Source organism: Anopheles arabiensis, chromosome 2 (genome assembly GCF_016920715.1).
Source record: "Anopheles arabiensis isolate DONGOLA chromosome 2, AaraD3, whole genome shotgun sequence".
Classification (NCBI taxonomy): Eukaryota; Metazoa; Arthropoda; class Insecta; order Diptera; family Culicidae; genus Anopheles; species Anopheles arabiensis.
The window spans coordinates 26,642,608-26,667,750 of NC_053517.1; the positions used below are offsets into that span (position 1 = coordinate 26,642,608).

At 47.1% G+C, this 25,143-nt stretch overlaps 1 protein-coding gene across 5 annotated transcripts in view; it reads left to right on the forward strand.

Annotated features, from left to right (window-relative positions):
- The window catches only part of LOC120893455 (dendritic arbor reduction protein 1), a 76,009-nt gene extending 52,229 nt beyond the window's left edge, over positions 1-23,780 (forward strand). For all 5 annotated transcript variants that reach the window (XM_040295360.1, XM_040295362.1, XM_040295359.1 and 2 more), the window contains 2 exons: positions 11,274-12,011; positions 15,633-23,780. In XM_040295360.1, coding sequence (XP_040151294.1) covers positions 11,274-12,011; positions 15,633-17,323 — 2,429 coding nt within the window. In that variant the 3' untranslated portion in view covers positions 17,324-23,780. The remainder of the gene's footprint in view (positions 1-11,273; positions 12,012-15,632) is intronic.
- Positions 23,781-25,143: the final 1,363 nt, after the last annotated feature.

Below are 25,143 nucleotides of genomic sequence, written 5' to 3' on the forward strand. Positions count from 1 at the left end.
CAATAACTTCCACCCGCAATATCGGCGGAGGGATGTTTTATGCCGCCCTGTACGCCCGTCCGAACCCCGGTTACAAGATATGTGACGGGATAAAAATCAACTGTAATCGCGGAATGGGTTGCAGTAGAAATTGTCAGCCGTCTATCTCTCCAAGGTGGGGAATTGCAAGTTCTCGCAACCGGCGGTATCTCGTACCAGAGCTGCCCGGTTTAGCCGAACAGTTTCTTGGCTCACAAAACATTTAGGACGAAGAAACATTAGCTTTTATTGTGTCTGTTTTGTTTGTTTATGGTCATTGCGTTGAGGTGCATCTTGGCGTTTGATGGTCTATTAACGAACAAGACTTTCAATTCCACTTATGTTTCATTATTATATTAAGGTCTTAAACACAATCCCTTACTGCTGATGCATCCGAAGGATCCCTTGCGAAGACAGCATACAGTTCCAAGTTAAAGCAACCCTAGAAATAGAAACTACCGTCAAACGCAACGCAGCGCCACGGTCACTAATCCAATCGCGCTTTTTTTGCTATTCGATTGCCGTTCTGAAAAGCTGTAAAGCCCCTACCGGTCCGAGCCGACCATATGTTTCGCCACGGCCCAAGCGTGCCACACTCATATGCATGCTGCACCACAACCCCCGGCCGGGCTTCTTTTGCACCCCACCCGCCGGCCCTGGGATCGGTTTTCCATGCATGATAAAAAGCAATATCACCGTCCACCCGTCGGATGGAAGAGCCGGGCCGGGAAGACCGAAAGCCAATCTACATAACAGCGAACCATTTTTCTCCGGACCGTGGCATAAATCCACACACACACACACATTCGCCGTCCACCCGCCGTCACTCCTCTCGTTCACCCTCACCAGGCTGGGCACATGTTGGTTGACAGCATCCGGCCGTGTGCCCGGGCCCCGACGCATCGCACTGCACTGCATTCGGATGTCCTTTTGACCGGGCCCGGCCAGCCCGATCAACGCCAACCGGCCCAGGATCCATTGTTTACCGCGTGCGCCATCAATTGGGCCGGTCGCCACGGACGGCAGCCGACGGGAAGGATCCAATTTGCCACTTTTTGGTACCATCTGGTACCATCGGGGTAGCGCAAGCAAGCGCCCGAGTCATGGTTGCGACCGTGCGAGCGAAACGTTCGCAGCGAAGGGAAAAAGAGAAGCATACGCGAAGCCAGCGTCCGATGAGTGTGCGAGAGCGCGCGTGTGGGGACGCTCCTGGGGTCTCTGATTGCTAAAGCCGGTCCCCACAAGATCTCTGCGCCGCTGTCCCTGTCGCACACTTCGGCAGTGGCGTGCCTGTGGTCGGGTCTCGTTCTCCTCCGAACGCACAATTTTCTGTCGGTTCAGTTCCGCGTACGTTTTGCGGCATTGGGGTTTGTTGCGTTGTTGGTAGTTTTTTAATTTTTTTAAGGCCAAACATTGAGGAAAACTGCATCGAATTTGGCAGCAATGTAAGTTGAAAGACTGTTAAGAAAAGGTTCTGAAAAAAATATATGAATACTACAAGGACATACTTTCACTCTCAAAAGTAAATTTGACATTTATGTTTACTTCTTTGAAGCATTTTTAATTTTCTTAAAGACATTAACTCGACAGTAGTTTTGATTTTCCAATTGCTAAGATAAGCGTCAAACACTTTCTTCTCCTAACCTATTGTCTCTCTCTCTCTCTTCTGCTGTCCTCTTGATGCAATTAAACCCATCAAGACATGGTCCCTGTCGCGTCACAAGCGTGGCACAAGTAATTTAAATTATCTTTCCCATCAATGATCGATACAAACCCGCTCAGGGTTCACTTTACCAGGGAACGACTTGTTGTTGATTATGCCATGAAGGGAACGGGAACTTTTTAAGCTCGTTCCTACTTTGATCAATTCTTGCCGCTACAACAACAGCCGCCGCCGTCGGTAGGTTGCTTTTGATCACTTTCTTCCAGCGACCGTTCTGACATTCATCGTGCCAGAGTACACGTCACACAGATTGTGCGCCTTCCAATGTGTACGTTTTACCCAGCGAGCTTACAGGTGTTCATTTGCATATTACACTTCGCTAGGAAACTAGGTATTAAGTATTTGTAGTTGATTTATTTCCTCTGTTAAGGATTCGGGGGTTTCGCACGCAAGGCACATTTTCACCGACAAACATCCGAAGAAAATCATCCAATAAAATAAAACGAAATGAAAAATTCAAATGCTCGATATTTACTTTCAAGATTATTTCCAAGTTTTTTAAATTGCTTTTTTGCGAAACAACTTAAGAACCCTGTTTTGAACATGAAACAACCTTCCCAAAATCATAAAGCAGTTAAACAAACAACTTTGCCAAACAAAACAAAAAAAAAACAGTTCCCGTCATAAAAGCAACAGGCTGCTGCTGTTACTTTGCAAATCAACAGCAGCCCAGGCAAGCGCTGTACCATGTTTTTTTTTTTATTTTTCATTTTCCTCGCCATACTTTCCCCGACCCTGCAGAAAAGGGAGGATAGAAAATTTTGCAAAAAGAAGCACCAAAAAAAGGCGTTCAAGAATCGGAGAGAAAAAGCACACACGAAGCGTCAAAAGAAAAGGGAAATAATCAACAAAACACAACAACGCACAGCACACAAAAAGGAGACGCGTGCCGAGTGTCATTGCTGCGTTGACGATGATGACCTCAAACGTATGCGGCCGGAGCGCGCTTGGTGTACGAGCGGAGAAGCGCTATGAAGCAAAAGGGAGAAAGAAAGAGAGAAAAGGCGTGTGAGAGAAAGAGAGATAGCGCACAGCGCGATGAGGAGCTCCAAGGAAAGCAATGTTTGCTACGGACTCGGTGGATACATGAAACTGCCACGGGCGCGAACATGCGGCAAGGGAGCAAGCGACGGTGCTAAACCACCCTTCAAACATCATTCCACCCCCTCAAACACACTGATGATGATGTGTGAGTGTGTGTGTGCTTGGTGGAAATGTTCCCCAACACAGCTACACCGTACGCACCGATACACAGATTTCATCCCCCCAAAGCAGACGGCGGCAGCAAGCGAAAGCGAATCCGACCGAGAGAAGAAGAAAAAAGTCTCCACACAACTCTCCAACGCGATTGGGGCGCTGTTCAGTGTGTGCGTGTAGCGCACGCTCACAATTTCCCCTCCCGAGATGGCGTGCAGCGAACGTATCGCAGCAACCCAACCGCTCGGCATCCGCGCCACCATCGGGCGTCCACAAGCCCGCGTCGAGCTTCATTCACAACCGTGTCGACCAATTGCGAGCCGGCGCAGTAGCGAGCGCCCCAAAAGCTCGCCATCGATTGGTGCGCTCACCGAACCGCGCACCCTCGGCAGCGAGCCCCAGCGCACCCCCTTGGCGCACCATACCCGCTTCCCATCCACTAGGCACCTTGCGCTTGTGTGCGTGATGGCGAGTAGCGCGAGATGCATTTCATTCATAAAACTGAACCGCCGCGACCGAGCGCGCTTCAATACATTTCGATCGTTCCGCGCGTTCAGACACGCAGCTGCCGGTCTCGCGTTCTCCTGCTTCGCACAACCACAACCGCCAACACACAGTCAGTCGAGATTCAGTTCAGTGTTCGCTTGTCCAGCACACGGGTACGGGGTGGAAAATTGTCCGCTCACGAGTGAGCACAGGGAAAGAAAAGCGCGTTCCACCTGAAAGGAAAAGGCAGTGTGTCGCGTTCGTGATTTTCTTCATTCCGGTACACTTCAACCAGTTGGCCGAGTTGCTAGCGAGTGAAACAGAGGAAAATCAGTGAAGCAGCAGTGAAACAGTAGCTGTTTACAGTGGAAAAGTGAAGGGCAGAATTGCCAACCGCGTGCCAGCACACGGAACACGACCCATGCGAGTGTTTCATTTCCGATCCTGTGCGTGTGTGTGTATGTGAGTTTCAGAGTGAAAAATCCCGTCGGCAGATCCACAGCGAGCGGCAGTAACGTTGTGGTTTGATGCTTCAGCTTCACCACTAAACAATAACTATCGATGCAAGGTGATGCAAGTGTGTGAAACAATATTAAATAATCAACTCGAAATCAACTCAAATCCCTTCGCCCACCAAAGCGAAGAGATATCGTGCAAAGTACAAAGTGACAAAGTGTTGTGCAGGTTATATTACGCTATTCTATTTACCTAACATTTTCCAAAGCGCCTACAAAGTGACAAGTGGTTGTATGAGCTGTGCAAGTAGTACCTGGTAGAAGGATACATGTTCAAAAACAAAACCGAATCAAAGTTCAAAACTCCTGCAGCAAGTGACGACCGTCGTGTTTGAACGACTATTTACCTGTTTCGCGTGTGGTTAAGATAAAGTTGGTAAAACAAAATACGTTGAAAATGGTTCAACGCCACGTTACACGAAACAGTTCCAAACCGTGCGAATCGTTTAATTGTTGTGCCATATGCATGTTGTGCGTTTAAGTGCCGTGCAAAATTGACAAAATCAAGTAAGACAAAACCCGCAAGCCAAAGGGCAAAGTTCAGTGAAGTGATATAAGGGCGAACCATCCTTTTTAAAGGAAAAGAAAAAGCGCCCGAATAAATCTTACCCGGAAGCACCGAGTTGCTTCCAAGCTGAAACGTATCGTCGTTTCAAACTACCTTCTCGTTCCGGATCCGTCTCCAGGTAATGGCGTGATGCATACAATTGATTTTAATTTTCTTTGTGCGTGATTTGATAGCAGCATAATGCCGTCCAGTGTTAAGGATTCGTGGTGTGATGTGATAGATAACATAATATCGACTGAAGTTTTGAGTTGGCTAAACATTTGTTTCAATCATTTAAATGTGCTTGAAATCTCGTCGCTTCACTTAAAGCCCGTTGGCCTCAAAAAGCGAACGGCAAATGATGATTTTTTTTAAATGAAACTTGCATGCCAAATCGATTGCCGTTTTTCCACCGAAAACGTGCACATTTCCACACCACACCCATTTTGGGACGCGGAGGCAAATGAAGATATATGAAGCTAGGCAGAATCAATCCCTCCCACCTCCCACCGTGCAATGAAAAAGCCCATTCCACTGTGACCACCTTCAGGCGCGCGAGCGTGGGAGAAAAAATGGGTGTTCTTAACGGAGCTGTTGCTAGGACGAGAGCGAGAACAGGCAGCGAGCAGCCAGGTTGCCCTTAGCAACCAGCAAAACCGCTACGGCAGGAGTGCTACAGCCCCAGAGCGCTCATCCAACGGGGGGAGGGCGAAATTCGGACGATGAATGAAAGCCGAACTTATGAATGAAATTGAGCCGAGTTGGCGAACCGCGAAGACGCCCATCCCCGATACCGCCCCGATGCTTTCCCAAGCTTCCGCTCCAACCTCCACCCCGCCCCAAACACCTCGACGCTCGCCGTTTGCGCGGTGCGATTTTTCCAGCACGTCCGGGCGCAAAAGTACGCAGCCGCAGCAAACGCGGCACAGGAAGGTGAAGACGCTTTACAAGGGCCGGGGTGAAAATTTTGCAGTTGTCCCCCGGCGACGTGGGGAATGGCGGGGTGCCGTGACATAACCTCAAGGTCGACCGTACTGCGCATTCACGCGATTTTTCGCAACAAACACACACACGCACACACACAAAGCGAAACATATGCGGAGCGCATGGCGCCCCGGAAATTTCTCTCTCGCCTGTCTGGAGCGTCCGTGCAGTCCATTCGCTTTGCGCTGGAAAGGGCATCCAAGGGCTTGCTTTGCCGGGGGACATCTTTCTATGTATTAGCTGTGCATTGAATGGCGAAAAAACGGAGTATCCTTAGGAGGATGATAAATTTTCATTTTCCAAGTACTGGTAGGAAAACTGTAATTCCTTATCGTTTTTCTTTCCCTGTCTTTTGTGCCGTATCACGCCACACTCTTCCAAATTTCCACGGTATTGCGCAAATCCCATCAACCTTATCAGGATGCCTTTTAACCTGCTTTTCCACTTTCGCTTCCTCCTGCACATGGAAAAAAGGTTGTGCTGTGAAAGAAAACGAAGCCGACATTTTCATTCATGAACCGGCGGCACGTTCTGAAGCCTTTTTTCTGTTGATTTCCCGTGCAAGTTTTCACCACTGACGTCACGGATGGTTGGAATAGGATCCTTTTTTGTTTATTTTTCTTTGCGATGCTTATTGTGTTTTCAATTTTCATTTTCAATGATGACAGAGTATAATTTATTTTGGTTATGGGAAAATAATAATCATTTCTTGCTCACGTAAACCAATGTGATTATGTTACTCTGCGACAATGATTTGCTAGATCAAAACCACTGCACTGAATGGAATCGAGACAAGATATAGCAACCGTTTTGGTGCATCGTTTACTAAAAATATCCACCCGTTTTTGACTTTCTGGCAACCTGCTGCAGCGAGGAAGCCGAGGAAAGTCCCTAAATGTCTTTTTGCCTACCCCAGCAGCGCTAGCAACTGGAATGGAATGTGCCCCGGCCATAAACGTTGAATGTGCCGTTTTGGCAGCTCATTAGACGGTTGTTTTACGCCCGAGAGAGCGTTCTACCGCACCATAGTGTAGACCTCTGCCCCCGACTTCCCAAACATGGTCCGGAGTAACGAACCAGAGTGCGTGGAGTGTGGTGCCAGTTGTTTGTTTTGTAGCAGAAATGTCACGACACTCGATCGTACGGGCCCCGAGCAACTCGAGTGCGTTCGCGATTGTGGAGGAAAACTGGGAACAGCACATATCACACCTCGTTTCGTGCGGAAAATTCCCCCACCCCCCCACATTCACACATGTGCGAGTGCGGCCGTTTAAGGGGGTAAATGAAGCGTCAGACAAAGATTAAGTTTCTCGAACTGTTAGTGCCGCTCGTTTCACGGTTCGTTTCCCGGCCGCGGCGCAACGTCATCGTTTGCTGAATCCGGAGCGAACTCATCCGAGAATAGAACACGTCTCTCACGCGCAGCTCGGGTCCCGCGTACTGGGTCAGCATTTCCAACCCAACCTCTGACCCCCGGGTGGCAAAATTTCCCTACACACCCGCGGATTTTCCCTCCCCAGCGGTGCAACATAAACATAAACTCACACCGCAACGAAACAAACAGCGCACAACGCAAAATAAATCACTAGCAAAGCCGCGTTCTGCGAGCTGCCCCACTGCTCCGCAGTCGTCTTCGTTGTGCGATGAATCATGTTGCCGATTAAACGGCAAAATACACGCGATTTGTGATAATCGCTGCTACGGACACTTTCTACTGGATTCAGCATCCACCACACTTCGCCGCGCCACGCACTTGGGGTAGTTTGGGGCAGAAGTTATGCCGTCGCTAATCGAATGTGTTCTCGCTCGCGGGTGGACTATTATCGAATTAGAGGCCGGTCGTACGAAAACGGGGATTCTTTTGAGTTTGAAGATTATTTTTAACAATTTTATTGCCTTTTTTAACTGCCCAGCGTGCAAATGAGATTCGAGCTGGGTAAGACCATAACCGTTAAGAGGTTTATTTTATGCGAGTCAGATGGAAAATGGCTGTATCTAACATAGTTCAGGAGAGATAAATTCCCTTACAAGCATGAATACAGTTGCACAAAAGTGTTATCAAATAAAATTTTGATTTTTATACGAAAAGTAAGATAGCATACAACACCAATATGGTATCCTAACGAACGCTTAAAGAACAAAAAAGGTCGTTAAAAAATAAAGTAGCATACAATAAAACATCCTTTAAAGGTATAACTGTTTACCATCAAAACATTCGCAAATTGAACATCTTTCAAAAGCTGTTTATGGTCGTTTACTTCCAATTTCCAACCTACACTACCTCCACCGCTACGTGCAACCCTCGTGTGCCGTTTTCTCACGCCTACCATCGATTGGGTCGGGCTAGACCAGCGGAAGCCGCTACGCCCGAATGTGTTAATGATAATTAACAAACACTAACGATCATCATCGGCGGCGGTGCCCGACCAACAACAAACGTGACACACACACACATGTTTACCGACCGTTTGCAAAGTGGGAGGAGGGTCTGTGTGGAAACGAAGAAAAGCCCTCGAACCGTTCGATGTTTGCACTTTCAATTCCCAGCCGGCAGCGTCAATCGCTGACTGAGAGAGAATGGGTTGAATTGATAGGGAGCTGCGAGCGTCGTTTGTGGACTTGGGTTCGTTTTTTTCCTTCCTTTCTTGTATTTTCCAGATTTCAAACGTCCCGAACATAGATTCGGTTGATTCGGTGTTTCCTTCCGGTAAGCAACAGGTTCGGTACAGTAAGACCTTACTGTATAGCAGTGTGTGGAATGGTCTAAATCGAGGACCAGATTTCTGATGCTTTCGCATCCGCCCACACCGGACACCATGGAGACTCTATTATCCGTATGCTCTGCTTATCATCTCCGAGCCCTTACCCATCCCATCTGTTTGCGAGCTACATTTGCGCATGTTCACCGCCGAAAGCTGCCCTTAATGGTAATGTCTAGGATTTTTACATCCAGCGCTGAAGAGTACGGCTGCAGAGATTTCTCCAGAGCTTTGGGCGATTAATGCAAACTCTGAGTGTCTTTATTTTATGGTCACGTGCTTTACAAAGGTTACTTTGTAGCGCTCAAAGCGTACATTAGTAACCATCAATTATGCACGGATTGAACAGATTCGACCATCATAATGATTCAGCAGAAGTTAATTCTAATGAAACCAATTTGACACACGCGCACCCGCTTCAATGCAATACATCACGCAGTTACTTCTTCAGTTGCCGACCGTCTCAGTATTCACTCATCAGACGGGGTGGACTCTCCAGACGATCAGATAAGCTTAGCTGTTCACCCTTTTTTCACATTCCCCCTGTTGAATAGAGCAAAGGAAGAAAGAATTTCTCACTCTCAGTTGGTGAGCCTCCCTGATGTGTGAATATTGATTGTAACCTGTGGCTAAACATGTCCTCATGCTTCCTCCATGCTGTCCACAGCGCGTTGCTGACTCGCTGGCGATTCAACACTAACAACACCATCAACAATAACAAATAATAGCAGCAAAAAGAGAGTCAATCTGTTTCACTTAAATCTTATCTTAATCTCGGGTCGAAAATCTCATCCATAACCCTCGGGGTCGCGTTTGGGGAGGTGCACAATCCGTACGAGCAAGGCAGCAGGGTCCCGCGTCCCGACGGCTTAAGCACACTCCGCGTCGACTGTCACATATTATTAAACAATCATACAATGCAGGAAGAACGCGACTCGGAAGAACCGGGCACAAACACACAGACACACCAAACAGCCAACGACATGTTGATGATTTCATTTGGCCAGCATTGGTGATTGTGGCCGACATTTCGAAGCCCGTTTTCTTTCCTGTTTGATTCGCGTTTGGGCTCTGCGCGCGCTTAATCTTTCCCTGCCGCGTGAAGAATGTGTATAGGGAGTGAGAAAAAAAACGAAGGTGTAAAAACGCCGAAACAAGAACACCTCCGGGTAGGGGTGCGGAGACTGAACTGGAAATGCCGAGGCTCGAGCCGGACGGTAAGGAACCTAGGATAGGCGCGACCCGGGTGACCGATAATAACTAACAACAAAAAAAAAGCCCCGAACAAGACACTCAAGCGGGAGGACACACGCACAGCCGCGTTGTAAGCTGGCAAGAGTCTGGCCGTACCCTTCGTCATCAACAGCGTCATCAGCGCGTTGTCCTCCACGGGCGGGTGGAATAAAATCTATAAATTTAATACGTTTATTTTGACACTTCTATGGCGTGCGCGCGCGCGCCCGCACTCTTGCACACCCTCCGGAGGTCTGTTCTTTCGCTGTTGTTCTTGTTTCTAGCCTGTAGTCGACAGCAGCAGCACCACCACCACCACCGCCATCTTCATCCCTTGAGTCCAGGAAGCGACAACCTCTTGTCCTGTCTGTTATCCATTCTTTTTCTGAACTGAGAGATTTCAGAAACCACACCGTAGCGCTATTCACAATGGTGCGTCCGGGCTCGGGAACTATTAGCCGTCTTCTTCGTACTCTGCGTAATCTTCCTGTGGGTCCTTTCCCCTTCACCGCCGTCTCAATGACTTCTTCGTTCGCCCATTTGGGCCACCTTCGCGCTCAATCGTTCGTATTGATGTTTTATTTTTATTGTAAAACATTTTCTTTATGCTCGATAAATTTTACTGCCGATCACAAATGCTCTTCCCTTTTTGACCGTGACGCTTCTGGTGCCCGGTCGATCACAGCATCTACCGAATGCACCGCGGAAAGTACACTATGCGCAACGGTTCGCACACAAACTCTGGTGTAAAACTCTTTCCCAACAGCTGAAAACATTCCTGCCCTACACAAAGCAGCGTCGGTCTGGTTTATCAATTCCATCGCGACATGAAGGCCACTTAAACCGCCTCCCCCACCGTAGCCCAAAACCAAACCAAACCAAATCATGTCGATTAGCGCAACGTGAAATGAACCCAGTGATCTCTTGCGCTCTTGTACCAACCACTTGCCGACAGCTGTAATGGTGATTTAGAAAACACAACCTCATTCCGTTAATGCTCGATCACGGAGCGGATTAGGCGACGAACGACACAGTTCGACCACTTTCCCAGCCTTCAAGTACCAAGATCACGAGTGTCATCCTTTTTGACAGTGTTGAATTATTTACCAGCGCTGAAGCTAATGGTCGACTGTTTTAGTGGCACAATATCTCAGCCGAGCGAGCGTAACTATTCGTACAGCAAACGCCGTAGGGTGCAGCGTAACTAACAGATGATGAACAAAACAAATGTTGCGCTTCCTTCTCTTATCGGGGCGTTTTCTCTCTGCCCGCGCCCGCCACAACACTTGCTAATGGTCGCCCATTTATGGGGTTTTGGGCTGCGTCGTGCGGAATCATAATGCTTGCCCCGACCGTATGTGTTGGTGGTACGAGCGTGTTGTGCGCCTGTAAAAGGGCACAAGTGCAGCGGTCTGTACAGCAGACAGTATAGACAGTGTGGCCGCGGCAGAATTAGTTGCTCGCTGTGTCACGGTGTCAATTGTTTAATGACATTTAATTAATTAATTTTCCCTCTCTAAGCGAACACTGATACGAAGGGGGTAGACAAGGGAGGGACGGGATTGTTTGAGTTCTATTTTGAGTGTAGACGGCGCGGTGCTGAAGTCCGCAGACCGAAGCTCAAGCTACACGGGGGAAGGGGATCGAGTGTCAGCATGCCTGGTCGAGGTCAGGCATGATTATATTCAGCACCGCAGATGGATGTTTGCAAACTAATTTTACCCGCCACCGATGAAGATCGATTGCATCGTTGATAAATCGAGAATGCTCACCTTTCTCTTTGCTTTGTCCAATTTCATTCTCCCAACTAGGTGGCGTTGCCCCTGGACCACCAGCAGCTGCCATGATCATGGAAGGGCTAGAAACGTTGGTTGCGCCATCGCATCACACATTCCTGCTGACCGAGTCGGCGGCCGCAGCACACTTCAACGTGCTGAGCTTCGATACGTGCGGTCTGTTCAAGACCGGCACCACCACCACCTCGCTCGGGCTGAACAACAACAGCACGACGACACCGAACAACAATCACCATCACCACCTGTACCATCCGTACCATCACCAGACGGCCGTCAGCACTGCGACCGCACTCGCCCATCATCAGCCCCATCATCATCATCATCAGCATCATTCGACAACCCAGCATCAGCAGCAGCAGCAGCAGCAGCAGCAACATCAGCACAATTCATCCGCCAGCACGATCGTGTCATCGTCGGCCGTCTCGTCGGCGATCGCCAGCGCGGCCAGCTCGACCGCGATCACTACGCACACGACCGCGACGACGAGTGTGACCCCGGCGTCCCATACGTCGCACGGCCACAGCCACCATCATCCTAACCATCCGCACCTGAGCCTGCTGAGTACGGGCGGCGGCGGTAGCACCAGCCACCACTCGAACGACAGCTCCACCCTGCACTCCGGCACCGGTGACGATCATTCGCAATCGCAAACCGACGCACAGGCCGGCGATCTCAACACACCCGTCACCACCTCCGGCGACATTCCGTCGTTCTTCGGACCGTCGACGGTTGTGGAGCCACCACCGATTACCGGTAAGTTCACACATGACCACCCCATCTGGGCACCCCAATCAGCACGCAAACCTTCCATGAAATGTAGGAATCGTTGGATTGGAAATCATATCTAGTGCACTTTACGTTTCAAACCTCAACGTTCCTAGAATTGCCTTCTAATGCTACGAAGGCGCTTTTTAAGACGATGAAGCCTATCTCTGTATGTGCCAGGGTAGGGAGGGCCAGGAAAAACCTGTTCCGCCAAACCGCCATTCTCTTTCCGAAGCGCGTGGTTTTTACACTTTGACAAGCACGAGCACCCAGAAAACCCAAAGCCCATCCATTATTCGTCAGCATCACACCCTTGCTGGTCGGGCAGCCGCACACCTCGGCACACGCTGTGTGCGGTCCTTCGATCACTTCGGGCCCCGGGAGCTCATTAACAGCCCAAGATTAATCAGCGGACGTTTATATAAATGTTCGAACTACCGAAAACGGTAGTGACCGATTCCGCACCGATTCTCCAAATCAGCTTCATTTGTTGCTGTGCGTTCTCTCGTGTGCTGCTCTTGGCTGCGGTGGCCCCGCCTGTGCACCCAGAATTAATGGAGCCTATCGGGGGGGTTTGACCGAGCTCAGTGAGTTTAGTCGATCGAATGAATTGCGAGAGGCTTGGCCTGAACCAACCGCACCGAACCACCGTAATCCGGCAATCACGAGCCTACCCGTACCTCCTCCGCTTTCTAGCGATTCTCTGGCAGTGCCGACACACACACAGAGTCACAGTCCCGATGAGCCATTCGAGCCGATAAATAATAATCCGCCGGAAACGAAGCAACTGGGCTGGGAGCCGAAATAGGAAGGGGCATCGCTACGATAGCACTCACTTCGGTAGGCTGCGCGACATTCGAAGATGTGGTAGCATAAATCAGCATTATGTCGGATCACTATGCTGCCTGTTGGCAGCGCACTGCAATAACGGTGGACATACATTCCCGACGAACCACCGTCTCCGGTCTGCTCCGTCATATGGCACACTAACACGCTGTACTGGTAGCTCTTTTATAACAGTAGAATTAGCATCTTTCACCACGCTCCGTTAAATGTTGTTCGTTCCATTACTGCTTCGTTTTGAGATAGAAAAGACATAGAATAATGTTCCCAATATTTTGCCTACCATAGACGCTTGCAGCCCGTAGCGACCGGAACGACGATTAAATCTTACCACTCGCAAGAATCAAACGCACAAAGAATCGTTGACAGCAGTTAGAATTAATGTTTGTATCCGTATCGTTCATCAACCGATGGAGCGAACGCTATGACATTGACATTCGAATGAGATACCCGATGGTTCGCGTCAAATAGGAAGGTGTTACGGTCCCATTTGCCAGGAACGCTCAACGTGTTGCGTCACACACACACACAAACATACATGCGGCACATAAGTTTCATGGGGAATGAACGAAAAAGAAACTGAAGTACACAGCCTCGACAGATCCAATCACTCCGTACGATACGATACTACACCACGCCTTGACAGGGCAAACGATGAGCATGTCAGCGGTGCTAAGCATCACCCCCAGGGTTTGACACTAATGCTATCTAGCATGCTCCCGCTCCACTGCCTGTCGCTTGCCAGTCTGCCCCGGCTCACACCTTAACTCGCACGCCCCTTGACGAGGGTGACTCGGATGGTAAGAGATTTCAAACCCGAAACTCCCTTCTGCTTCAAACCGAGCCAGCGGCCAAAAAAACCCCAAAACCTGCCAACATAATCGAACCTGCCGAGCCCGGTTCAAAGGTGATCAACGATCAAAAAAAGGAGAAAACTCCCTCCCTCCCCAATCCACCGCGCTAATCACTATTTCCGGTCATTGTCGACCATCGGGCGAAGGAGACACCATGCGTGCGTGCGTGCGTGCGTTAAATCGACATCATCATCACAATATTGACTTATGCACCGTCTTGCAGCCGAACAGTCCCTGGCAGCCGCCGAGGTGCGTCCGCGTGCTGCCTCGATTCAGCCAGTCCAGCGGGAGATCTACCGCCCGGCGATCAGCGCCAGCGAAAAGCCTTCCCCGCTGCGGACCGATCGAACGTTGCGGAGCGAAAGTATCGAAAACATAAATTACGCTATCAGCATAAATTAAGCCCGTCGCCGGTCGAATGGGACGATGCGGAGCTGATTGCAGGATCACGGCAGGCCGCACCGCTGCGGCCTGTAGATCAAAACCGGGTTTTGGGTTGTACAACTGGATCATCCGAGTCAGCCCGTGCGCTGTACAAGCGCGTTTCGTCATCATCTCGTTTTCGTTGGCGAAAGATCGGAAGGGTCATATTTTACGTTCCTCAAAACGCCGCGATAAAACAACCGATCAGAACGCCGGGGATAAAAAAGGGGGATTCACAGAATGGATTTTCGCAAGCTGCAGCTAAACCAATTTCCCCCAAAAGCGTCTCGCAAACACACGCCAACAAGTATTAATTAGAGCCTTCCAGCGTTAATTAGCAATTTCTGCTGATTTATGTTAATACGGTAGCTGCCAAATAAGCGCGAACCAATCCTCGCCGGCTGGTTGACCATTTGGTAGGCACTCTTTGTTGGCTACCGTAGGGGCAGGACATCCAATACACCCGTGTATGATCGTAAAGCTCTCGTGGAACCAGTACGTAATAAACTTCGCAACGTTTTATGCTTGTAAAAGAGAATTATCCAGATAAAAAATGCGATAAACTTAACTTGTACTACAATTTTGTCGTAAAGAATAAAGAATTTTTGCGAATTTTACATCATGCTGCCATTAAAATTTTAAATGAAAAAAACAATCAACCTGAAGAAAGCATCAAAAGTCTTAATATTGAATCATTTCCGTTGTTGTTGGTAGACCTTTGCTCGATAGCTTTTGGGGCAAAGAATGCAAAACATTTCCAGCAAAACTGCCAGCATTGGTCACCACAGAAAGAGGCCAAACGATTCTCCTTAGAAATCATAACCCTTAAAAAGCTTCAGAAACAAAGAACAAAATCCCAAAAATACAAACATCTTCAAAAGGGAAAGACCACCGGTAAAACAGAGAGAAACGCCAGCAACACCAATAACGATCGCGGGTGCGATTAAAATTTATGGTTAATTTATGCGAACCACTGATAGGAATAGTGGAGAGAGAGAAAAGAGAGTACAAGGAGAGTACGAGTCGGCGATGTTGAGACGATGCAACTGATGAGCTGGATGAGCTACAATAACGCTAAGGACCGATCGCGCAAAGCCCTCCAACAGCTGAAACACGTGATCGGAAGGTGACTTATTTTGTTTTCGGAACAGTTCCGCTTTGATTTGTTTTTATCAATACCTGAGCTTAGATTTCATATTGAATATATGCTTAATTTGAAGCTTGTGTCTTACATGTTTAAGCAAGTTTTCATCGCTATGCTCATAGAAAGATAAAATAGTTCTGTGGTTGACAAATTTAAGATAAAAAACCCTTCTACACATCGTAAAACTGTGCACACGTTTACTGTAGGACCACCATGAATAACTGCCTGCATCCGATTGACCTTCCCGATTATTCGCCTTGGGGCACTTGGGCAGCAAATGCGAAATGATTCACTGTTAATGTATTTTCCTCCCTTTCTTTCGTTTCCATCCCTCACCCCAAACAGGATCAATCGAATCGGACGATCTCTCGCTGGAACCCCAGACGGTGTCCAGCCCGTGCGTTAGCCTGTGCAGTCCCACCAAGCAGGAGCGCAGCACACCGCAATCGATCGTCAACGAGGAAGAGGCTAGCAATACCAGCAGCACCAACACCATGTACCCGTCGTCCGGTGCTCAGCAGCAGCAGCAGCAGCAACAACAGCAGCAACAACAGCAGCAACAACAGCAACATTCACTTCACGGCCAGATACGTGTTGCCGGGCTGGCCAGCGTCACGGGTGGCGCCGACATGCAGCACGGCAGCAACGACGGTGTCCAGTCGTCCGATGCGATCGAGAACAAGATCGCCTACCGGGGCATCTTCACGTCGAGCGGCAGCCCGAGCATGGGCCTGCAGGCGGGCAACGTGATGGCGGGCGCGGGTCAGATGCCACCGACCGCCGGACTGGGCGGCTGGGCTTTGCCCAGCCCCGACAAGACCCTCTTCCAGGCGCCCATGTTCGGACTGCTCGGACCGCAGGCGACCAGCGCGTCCCAGGGTGTGTCGGCCACCTCGTCCTCGATCGGGCAGCACCATCAGCACCACTACGGGGGGGACGAGCGAGGGCACACCGGGGCCGGCCACGGCGGCAGTCACGGTGCCGAACTGCTCGGCCTCAACATGGACTGTGCGAGCATCATCCTTAAGCAGCCGCCGAGCTACAACAGCTGCGTCGGTTCACTCGACATGCAGCAGGGCCAGGATATGCACGGGTACGGGCGGCCGGGCCAGGGCGCCGGGCTGGGACAGCAGATGAGCCAGAAGTACCAGTGGCTGGACTCGCCGGTCGACCCGTACGTCGGCAGCCCGCAGCACGGTTCGGTCGTCCTGCCCGGACCCTCGTCCACGCCCATCTCGGTGGGGCCGATCATTCCGAAGCAGGAGCCGTACTCGACGCCGAACGCCTGCACGTCCGACTCGAGCCAGCTCGGCGGGCTGACACCGGCCCAGGCCGCCCAGCAGGCCCAGTATGCCGTCCAGCTGGCCGAGTACAATCAGGCCACCAGCAAGGGGCACGAGATCCTGTCCCAGGTCTACCAGCAGAGCACGATGCCGCTCAAGCTGGTGCCGGTGAAGCCGCGCAAGTACCCGAACCGGCCGAGCAAGACGCCCGTGCACGAGCGCCCCTACGCCTGCCCGGTGGAGAACTGTGACCGACGGTTCTCGCGCTCGGACGAGCTGACCCGTCACATCCGGATCCACACCGGCCAGAAACCGTTCCAGTGTCGGATCTGCATGCGCTCGTTCAGCCGCTCCGACCACCTGACGACGCACATCCGCACGCACACTGGGGAGAAGCCGTTCTCGTGCGACATCTGTGGCCGCAAGTTTGCCCGCTCGGATGAGAAGAAGCGCCACGCCAAGGTGCATCTGAAGCAGCGCATCAAGAAGGAGAAAAACTCGAGCAGCGGAGGCAACAGTGCCAACAGCAACAACAGTAGTGCGTCCGCCGCCCACCATACCCACCACGCTCAGCAGCAGCAGCAGCAGCAGCAGCAACAACACCACCATCAGCAGCAACAACAACACCATCAGCAGCTCGGCCACCATCAGGGACATCCGGGGCTGCACGCGCACCACCTACTTACGCACGACGACCTCACCGGCATTCCGATCGTGTCGTCCTCGTCGAACCCGGCCAACAGCAGCTTGTAGACCGAGCTTTCGTCGATCGATATTATGCGATTGAATGATCCCCAGATCGAGCTAGTCCACGACGATCCCTTCATGGGCTACATCAACGAAGATACCACCGCCGATGCCGATGGCGACGAAGAGCAACCGCAACAACCGATGGACACCGACATCGACGATCTGGACGAGGAGGAGCTGGATGTGGGAGAAAACAGTCGAACGGAGGCTATTTCTAGTATTCAAAAAGTGCCCACCGCTCCCTCGGCCCGAACAGTGACGGTTCATGCGTCGGTGGAACAGTCCTCTACCGCCACCACCACCGGCAGACAACCGTATGTGATTGTTTTACTGATGGAGTAAGGTACAGGTACACCTTCAGCCACAGCCAGTATACGAGATGCAGCATCCACTTCCGCTTTACTGCAGTGCCATAGGTCGTGTTCGTCCGCCATCTACCGCCATCATCACCGCATCTTTGCCAAGCTCAAGGATCGCAGCCACTTCACCGGAACAAAAAATGCAAGTGAGAACAATTCCAAACCGCACAATACCGTTTGACGAAATAGTAACTCAACATCCGTACGCTCGTACGCAAATGCAATAGCGCAGTATGAATTAGCTGAATTAGAACAACAGACAAAACTTTCCAAACAGAACATTTTTGATACATCTCTACGTAGTTCAACGTAAGCGTTCAGAAGATTACCGTTTGCACCACAATCTCACACACTCACAGCAGTATTTAAATGTCAATGCAACACACTTGCACCTTCAATGTCTCTCCACACGGCACCAAAACAAACTCCGATCACTTCGAACCTAACTCTGTCCGCAAAACGCCAAAACCGCCAATGATCGCATGCGAATTGCAATGCCTTGGGCCGGTTCTTCGCGTTCCCGGGCTATGTGTATGTGTGATTGAGAGTGTTAAGTGTTTTTCGCTCATCACCAACAGCACCTCGTTGTAATGAATCTTACTTTCGTCAGTTGTGTACGGTTCCTCCAAAGGGTATCATCATCCATGATTAAACGCAAATCGCGGCAGCATCGGGCCGCAGGGAACGAAAGGGGTCGTTGTAGTAGCCCTGTTTTTTGTTTTCTTATCTCCTTATATCTCTTAGAATACTGTGATCTCATTTTTTTGCGTGCATAGAAGCCACAACGAAACAAAAGTAACAGAAGAGAGAAAACACGAAAAACTCAAATCGAACATCCTGACGGCAAAGGGGAGACAAAAAAAATATAAGAAAACTACACACAAAAAAATCTATATAAAAAGAAAAAAAGTAAAACACGGAGCGGCCTCAGAGAGCAGAATGGTAAAGGAAAAACAAACACACGAAGGGAACGAAAAATCGAGCTAAGCTGCATACTTTAAGTATTGCCTTTCAGTAGGTAATCTAACAAATTGATTAAAATTTACATACAACCTAAGGTCAACATGGTGGTGTAGTCCTAAGCACACCGTTACGTTAGTAGGTAACATGACGTTACAAACCTATCAGTGTAATTCCTCCCCTTTCTCCTCTCTTGCACCCCTTAAGCGCACCTAACATGTGTCAGCGCGCGCGTGTGTGTGAGTGCATGAATGAATGTGTCTCACTTGAATCTTTCACAATCGCACCCACTTTTTCCACAGGATTTAGATGCATGTCAGGAGGTGATGTTTAGCATCTCCCTTCTTTCTTTCGTGTTTGAGCTAAGGAAATTGCCGTCAGGAAATTTACACATACAAAAAAAATCATTTTTTAGATGTTGAATTGCTGTACCATCATTATCAAATCTTAGGCATCTGGCTTGCGAAATAATTCTGAAAGAGAAGGTGCGCGTGCAACAATTACAATTTGCTCGTAGGACGAACTCTCTTTCAAGCACCGTTCCCAAGCAAGTCAAAAAGGGGGACTTTATGAGAGGAATGAATAGTGAATGATCACACAGAGCGATACCAGTAGGTAGGGAAGTAAGTGTAAGTGAAAATTATTTGTTAAGGCGTAAGGCAGAAATCAGATTTTAGACGTAATAGAAGTGCAAGATGTTAAGATAAGAAAATTACTTGCACGCAGATCAGCAAGTAACTGAAGCTGAAAATCAATGTAGCTAGGATGCATTTGTTTTTCTTGTTATCTATAATTCGAAAAGGGGAAAGAATATGATTCTCATAACTAAGCAGATGAAGGAACGGAAAACAATTCTAGAGTGTAGTATTTAACAACAACAAAAAAACAAATCTAAACGAAATTGGGCTACAGAAAACAGGCAATTGAAATGCAACTAAAACCACTAGATTATGGAACTGAAAGATACAAAACACAGGAACAGAAAATTATATGCTTCTTGCTTCTTTCAGTAATATTGGTTTACACAACAAAAAAGGATTCCCATTGATTGTTAGACATCAGTTGGATCATTTTCGGAAGTGCGTTCCTTTTATGTTTCGTTAATTTGATTAAGTTTAGCTTTATACTTTCTGTATAGTGTGTATAGCGTGTAGCTGCTACTCGTCGCATTTCGTGCATCATGTCGTTAACATTACTAATGATTGTGTTTACTCATCGCAACACACACACACACACGTGTAAACTAACGGATCAGCCACCTACTGGAACACAATCGCGCTGATGTAAAACAAATAGTGCTACTGTAGAACTCCATAAACCGTGCAACTGTGCTGCCATATTAAGATATCCTTTACCACCAACAGAGTCACAGTGTATCTGTGTTCTGTTTGTGTTTTTTTGTTGTTACATTTTCCTTTGATATTCCTCTACTTATCCCACCTTTTTTCTGTACTTTAAATAGCTCAAGCTCTTTGTTTCCTTTTCTCAATACCATTTTCTACGAAACTTTTATTCTTTTCTGTCCAGTGAATGTACATACCTGTGTAGCTTGTTAATGTCATATGTGTGTCTGTTTTATATGTGTATTTTTTTATTTGTTTGCTGTACATAACAGTTTAATTGTATTTGCCGTGTTGTCCGCCCAACGAATGTATGTTGCACCCTGTTTCTAACAGTGCCATCCGTACCGATCAAAGCCACGTGCGTTTGCGATAAGGTGTAATCGTGATGCGTTTATCCTATCCATCGTACGCCGTGCTTTGAGCTTAAGTCATTAGGAGTCAGTACGCCACGCTGCATAAACTAAATCATGCACTGTTATGCAGTCAGCAATGCTGATCTATCGTGAAAGTATTTTGTTCTTGTCTCTCCTATTCCGGACATTATGGAGCTAGTCGCGCTAATACACGCTTGTTTTTCATTCATTTGTTTGCATTTATAATACCTGGGGATACAATGCAACGCAAAGACTCAACTAGCACAGCAAGCTTTAGGTACTGTTTTTTTTTGTTCTGTCTGTAGTGTACGCAAAGGCGCCAATTTACTAATCTGTGGTAACGTTTGCACAAATACACAAACAAATACAAGCAAAGATGATACTAAGCGTAATATTAGTGGTATATTTTGAAAACAATTTTATTAATTGCTTTAATAAATTAAACATACATCCTAGGATTCATAACGGCCATGCAGCATCAACATAACTGTTGTAACTTTTGTTTTCCGTCTTCCTCTTTCGACCTAACCATTACTAAACGATGCTAATGAAAAATAGGTTTTTTTTTTGCATTTTTGTGAACGGCTCTAGGCAGTAACGGTTCAAACTATGAGTTGCTCTTTTTTACGTGTTTCGTGTCAAATTTGTCTGTATCTGTACGCTTTTCATATCAGTTTTGCTGATTTCCATCCCATCGGATTGTTGTGTAGAATGTCAATGCGTGGCATAAACAAAAAACATTTATCTGTAGTACTTTTTTTTATAATTTATAATACTTACCTCGGCGGGGGTATCGAGCGTATAAGCGGAAGCGAAACTCAACAAACGAGTACGAATGAAAACTAGCAAAGGAAAGAGCAAACACATATTTCTAATAAATAAAAAAAGAATAAAAATAAGAATACATTCCACAACTTGGGTTTTTTTTATTTTGATTGACTGATATGTTCCTTTCATTTACTATATTTATGTATTGTTTAAGTATGATTTAAAAGGTTTGTATATGTTTCTTTTATTTTGTTTGTTTTTTCATCATTTTTGTCATCATTTTTGTAACATCCACCAGCACCATACATGTTTACCAATTAGTAAACACTTACTAAAATCAAAAGAAGCAAACTATCAAGAAGCAGAAACAAACAAGATCAAACTAAACCGAGTGGCTTGTAGCATCCTTGCGTATAGTGTCTCGTAGTAGAGAACGATAAATTTACAGGTGAAAATGGCCTTAAATTATATAAAATGCAACTGCAACACTGTTTGGATAGGCTAAGCCGGATGTGCCGGAGAGAAGGAAGTAAACAAGACAAAAGCCAAACAAGCATTTACCAAAATCAAAACAAAAACCTCTCAAAAACTCACATGAAACCGAGATTCGTTTGCCAAATGAGAGGAGGAAATGATCAATACACTTACTTAGCTACTTTAGAGAATACAAAAATCTAGACGATAGGTGTTCGAAATGTCTTGAGAATAAATTGGCCTATCCGCTGCTGGGTTTAGGAGTATCTGAGTAAACAACTATACTTTTTTATTAGATTAAATAATGGTTTACCAAATAGCTACAGCAACAAAAGAGAAGAACTAAAACCAGTTGTCAATTGTGAGGAGTTTATGTCGAAGCGGAACAAGCGTCCCATTTTCCATGGAAACGCAATGGATCGAACGACACACTAGAAGCAAAGTATTAATCGTGTAAGACTCTTTCTATTTCACTTTTTTATCTCTGTAAGACACTTCATGTTCTGCCAACCGATATAATCTCCCCTGACTAGCACGCTCCTTTCACACACTCGAACGGTAGTGAACGATATGTGAATCGTCGTCCTATGCAGAAAAGCATCAAACCACAGACGAGAAAGCTACCATCTAGCGTTAAGACAATTTAATATCGTGTATTTCCATTAGGATCCATCGTGCACCCCTTTTTCTAAACAAAGCCTCCATTTACCATTGCGAGTGTAAGTGTTATTTGTGAGATCAACTGTTTACTGTATTAGATAGTAAGTCCGGATTTCGATTGTTACGCAATGTCTGGCAAAAATAAAATCGGATGGAAGATCGATAGTTCTGGGACTGCAAGATTGTGGACTGTTTTTATTAACCACCAAATTAGGTAGCGCTGCTATTAAGGTCATTTTGCGAGCAGTATGGTGTAGCAGGGGACGGATAGCCTTTAGGCTGCAAAATATTTTGCTCTTTTTAGATAGAACATACAACAGTCCTAACGGGGGAAAAATTCGGTAAAAATGATCGTGTAGGTTGGAAGGTTAAAGGTCACATTGGTCACACAGGAGTTAAAGCAGGACCAGTCCTTACGGAAAAGCACAGGACAACTGAAACTGGGGAAGTAGTTTCGAAAACAGAGAGCCAACATTAACGTGAGTCAAAATTTCCAATTCGTACTTGATGGTTTCAAAAATAAACGGGGCTAAACAAATGAGACTAAAAAAAGGAAGAACGAAGAAAAACAAGTAAAATGCAAAGGCACTGGTCCTGGTTGGTGTGGCGTCAATGAAACTAAAACACATTTTTGGTAAAGTAAAACAAACAAAAACAAACAAGATAAATTGTAATTGTCAGACTGGTAGGAAAGCATAACGATAACAGTACAAACAAGTTTGCAGCATATACAAGAGGAGGACACAGCACAGAAGAAATCATTTCTTTAGCAAAAACTTATTTACCACAAGAACATTGATGTTGATCGTGTCGAGCGATCACGATACTTATCACTATACATAGACAGTATACAAAAAATAAATAAATAAATGAAACACATTTCAAAACATCTTTTCGTTTACCATAATGGACGTTATTTTGTGCTATTAGCGATAACATAACATAGACAGTTTCAAAGAGTCACTTTCTTAGGGCAGGCGGTAGATGTGGAAGATCATACCAGATCTGCGTGGTGTTCCTTTCACCGCCTAACTCCCTATCATTGATGCAGAGACAGCTTGAAAGAGAAAAAAGAGAGAGAAAGAGAGAGAGAGAGAGAGAGAGAGAGAGCAAAAGAGAGAAAGAGTATCAGTATCTTTCCCATACTTACCTTTAAGCAAGTTAGATGTGAAGAAATATAGAGAGATATCCATGAACCATTACACAAAATCTCTCCTATTTACTACAATTTACTGGCATGCTCTTTCGCCTCCCACTAAGAATAATGTTTAAGAGACGCAGTAGGATAGGAAGCGACAAAATCAATCTGTAAATTGTATTAGCTACCACGCTGCGCACGGTACGCGTGCAGTGTGGTGCGTACGAGTACAGAAACGAATTCTGAATCCGTGGGAGATAAACATTGATAGAGAAGTCCAAAACTTGGAGATGAATGGAACAAAGTTCATTGTATCGTGGTTGTAAGCTCTTGCTCTTAAAAAGAAAACGAAAAAGTATTACGAATAAATCACTCAAAGAGAAACATTCGCAGCGCGTTATTGTGTATTATTTCGCTGAAGACTTATATCACATCAGTATCTATCAGTTTCTCTTCTAACAAACAAATGCAGTTAACATTAAAACGTCATCTCGTTCCATCCCGTACGGCATCCGTCTAGCCAGCACGTTCCCGGTCAATTGGCACCTTCGGGTTTGGGGTCACAAAAAAATGCACTACCCATGTGTTCGCGTACACATTCCGCACACTTCACGGATTGCACCATGCACCACTGCTGCGGTCGGTTTGCAGTTTTACGATCTCCGCTGCAGTTCACACCGTAAAAACAAATGGGCCAAACCTATCCTTTAGGGGGAAGCTTTGCGCGGGTAAGATTCGTTCGGTTCGTTTTAAAAGGAAAATCTCCCCCTTCATTTAGTTGGTCATAAACTCGCGGGCAAAACAAAACATAAAAAAAACCCCAAAAGCGAATGGTTTGGTGGAGGTCAAATGAAGGGTTTTTTTGAAGGGGGGAATTATTAAAACGTGTTTTACTTCCTCAGTGTGGGATTGTTTTTGTTTGCACAGTTTCGAGGTACGATTGGACGGTAGAAAGGCAAAAGAAGCGTTAGATCCATAATCAGATGAGCAGACATTACTACATTAAACTAATAATAATATCCGATAGGGATGATGATTTTAGCGACTCATGAACGACAAACTCACAACGGGAATGTATTCCCACTCGATCGTACATCACGCTCAAACACTTCCTTGTAGGGGGGGGATCGGAATTAGCCTGCGATCGTTATGACCATCCCTTCATAACTGCTTTCGCCAACACTCCAAAGAAGCTTCAGTTATACATTTTCCTGACTCAGACCGGTCTGTCGGTGTCCGGTCGATAACGTTCGATTGTTGGTAATGATAATTTATGTGTTCATAATTGAAACTGACCCTTCTGGACCGCAAAAAAAAAAACCCGCGCACACGCATACGATCTCCGACGTCCGCGATGCACCACCAGGTGAAGAATAATGTGTCAATATTTTGTACCCTTCATTACCGCAACCGTGAAGTTCGTTATCCTTTCCGTAAGGCACATTACAAGCGAGTGCGGGAATCTACGTGAACTACATTGTCGACCGAAATAAACAGTCGCCGACATGTTCCCAGCTTCTTCGAGTATGATCTTTCCATAAAATCAGCGCGCTCTTCACTCATTTTCGTCCATTTCTAAGCAGCTCACTAACGCTACCGAAATAAACATTCCAACATGGCCCTCCCCAACGGACGGTCGGGTCAGCTACCAGGTTCAGAAACGTGACCAGCCGGTTATGTTAAGCCGGATTGGATTACCTGTCCCGGAGGGCTACCGGTTAAAACATAACGCTTGGTGGAAGTGTCT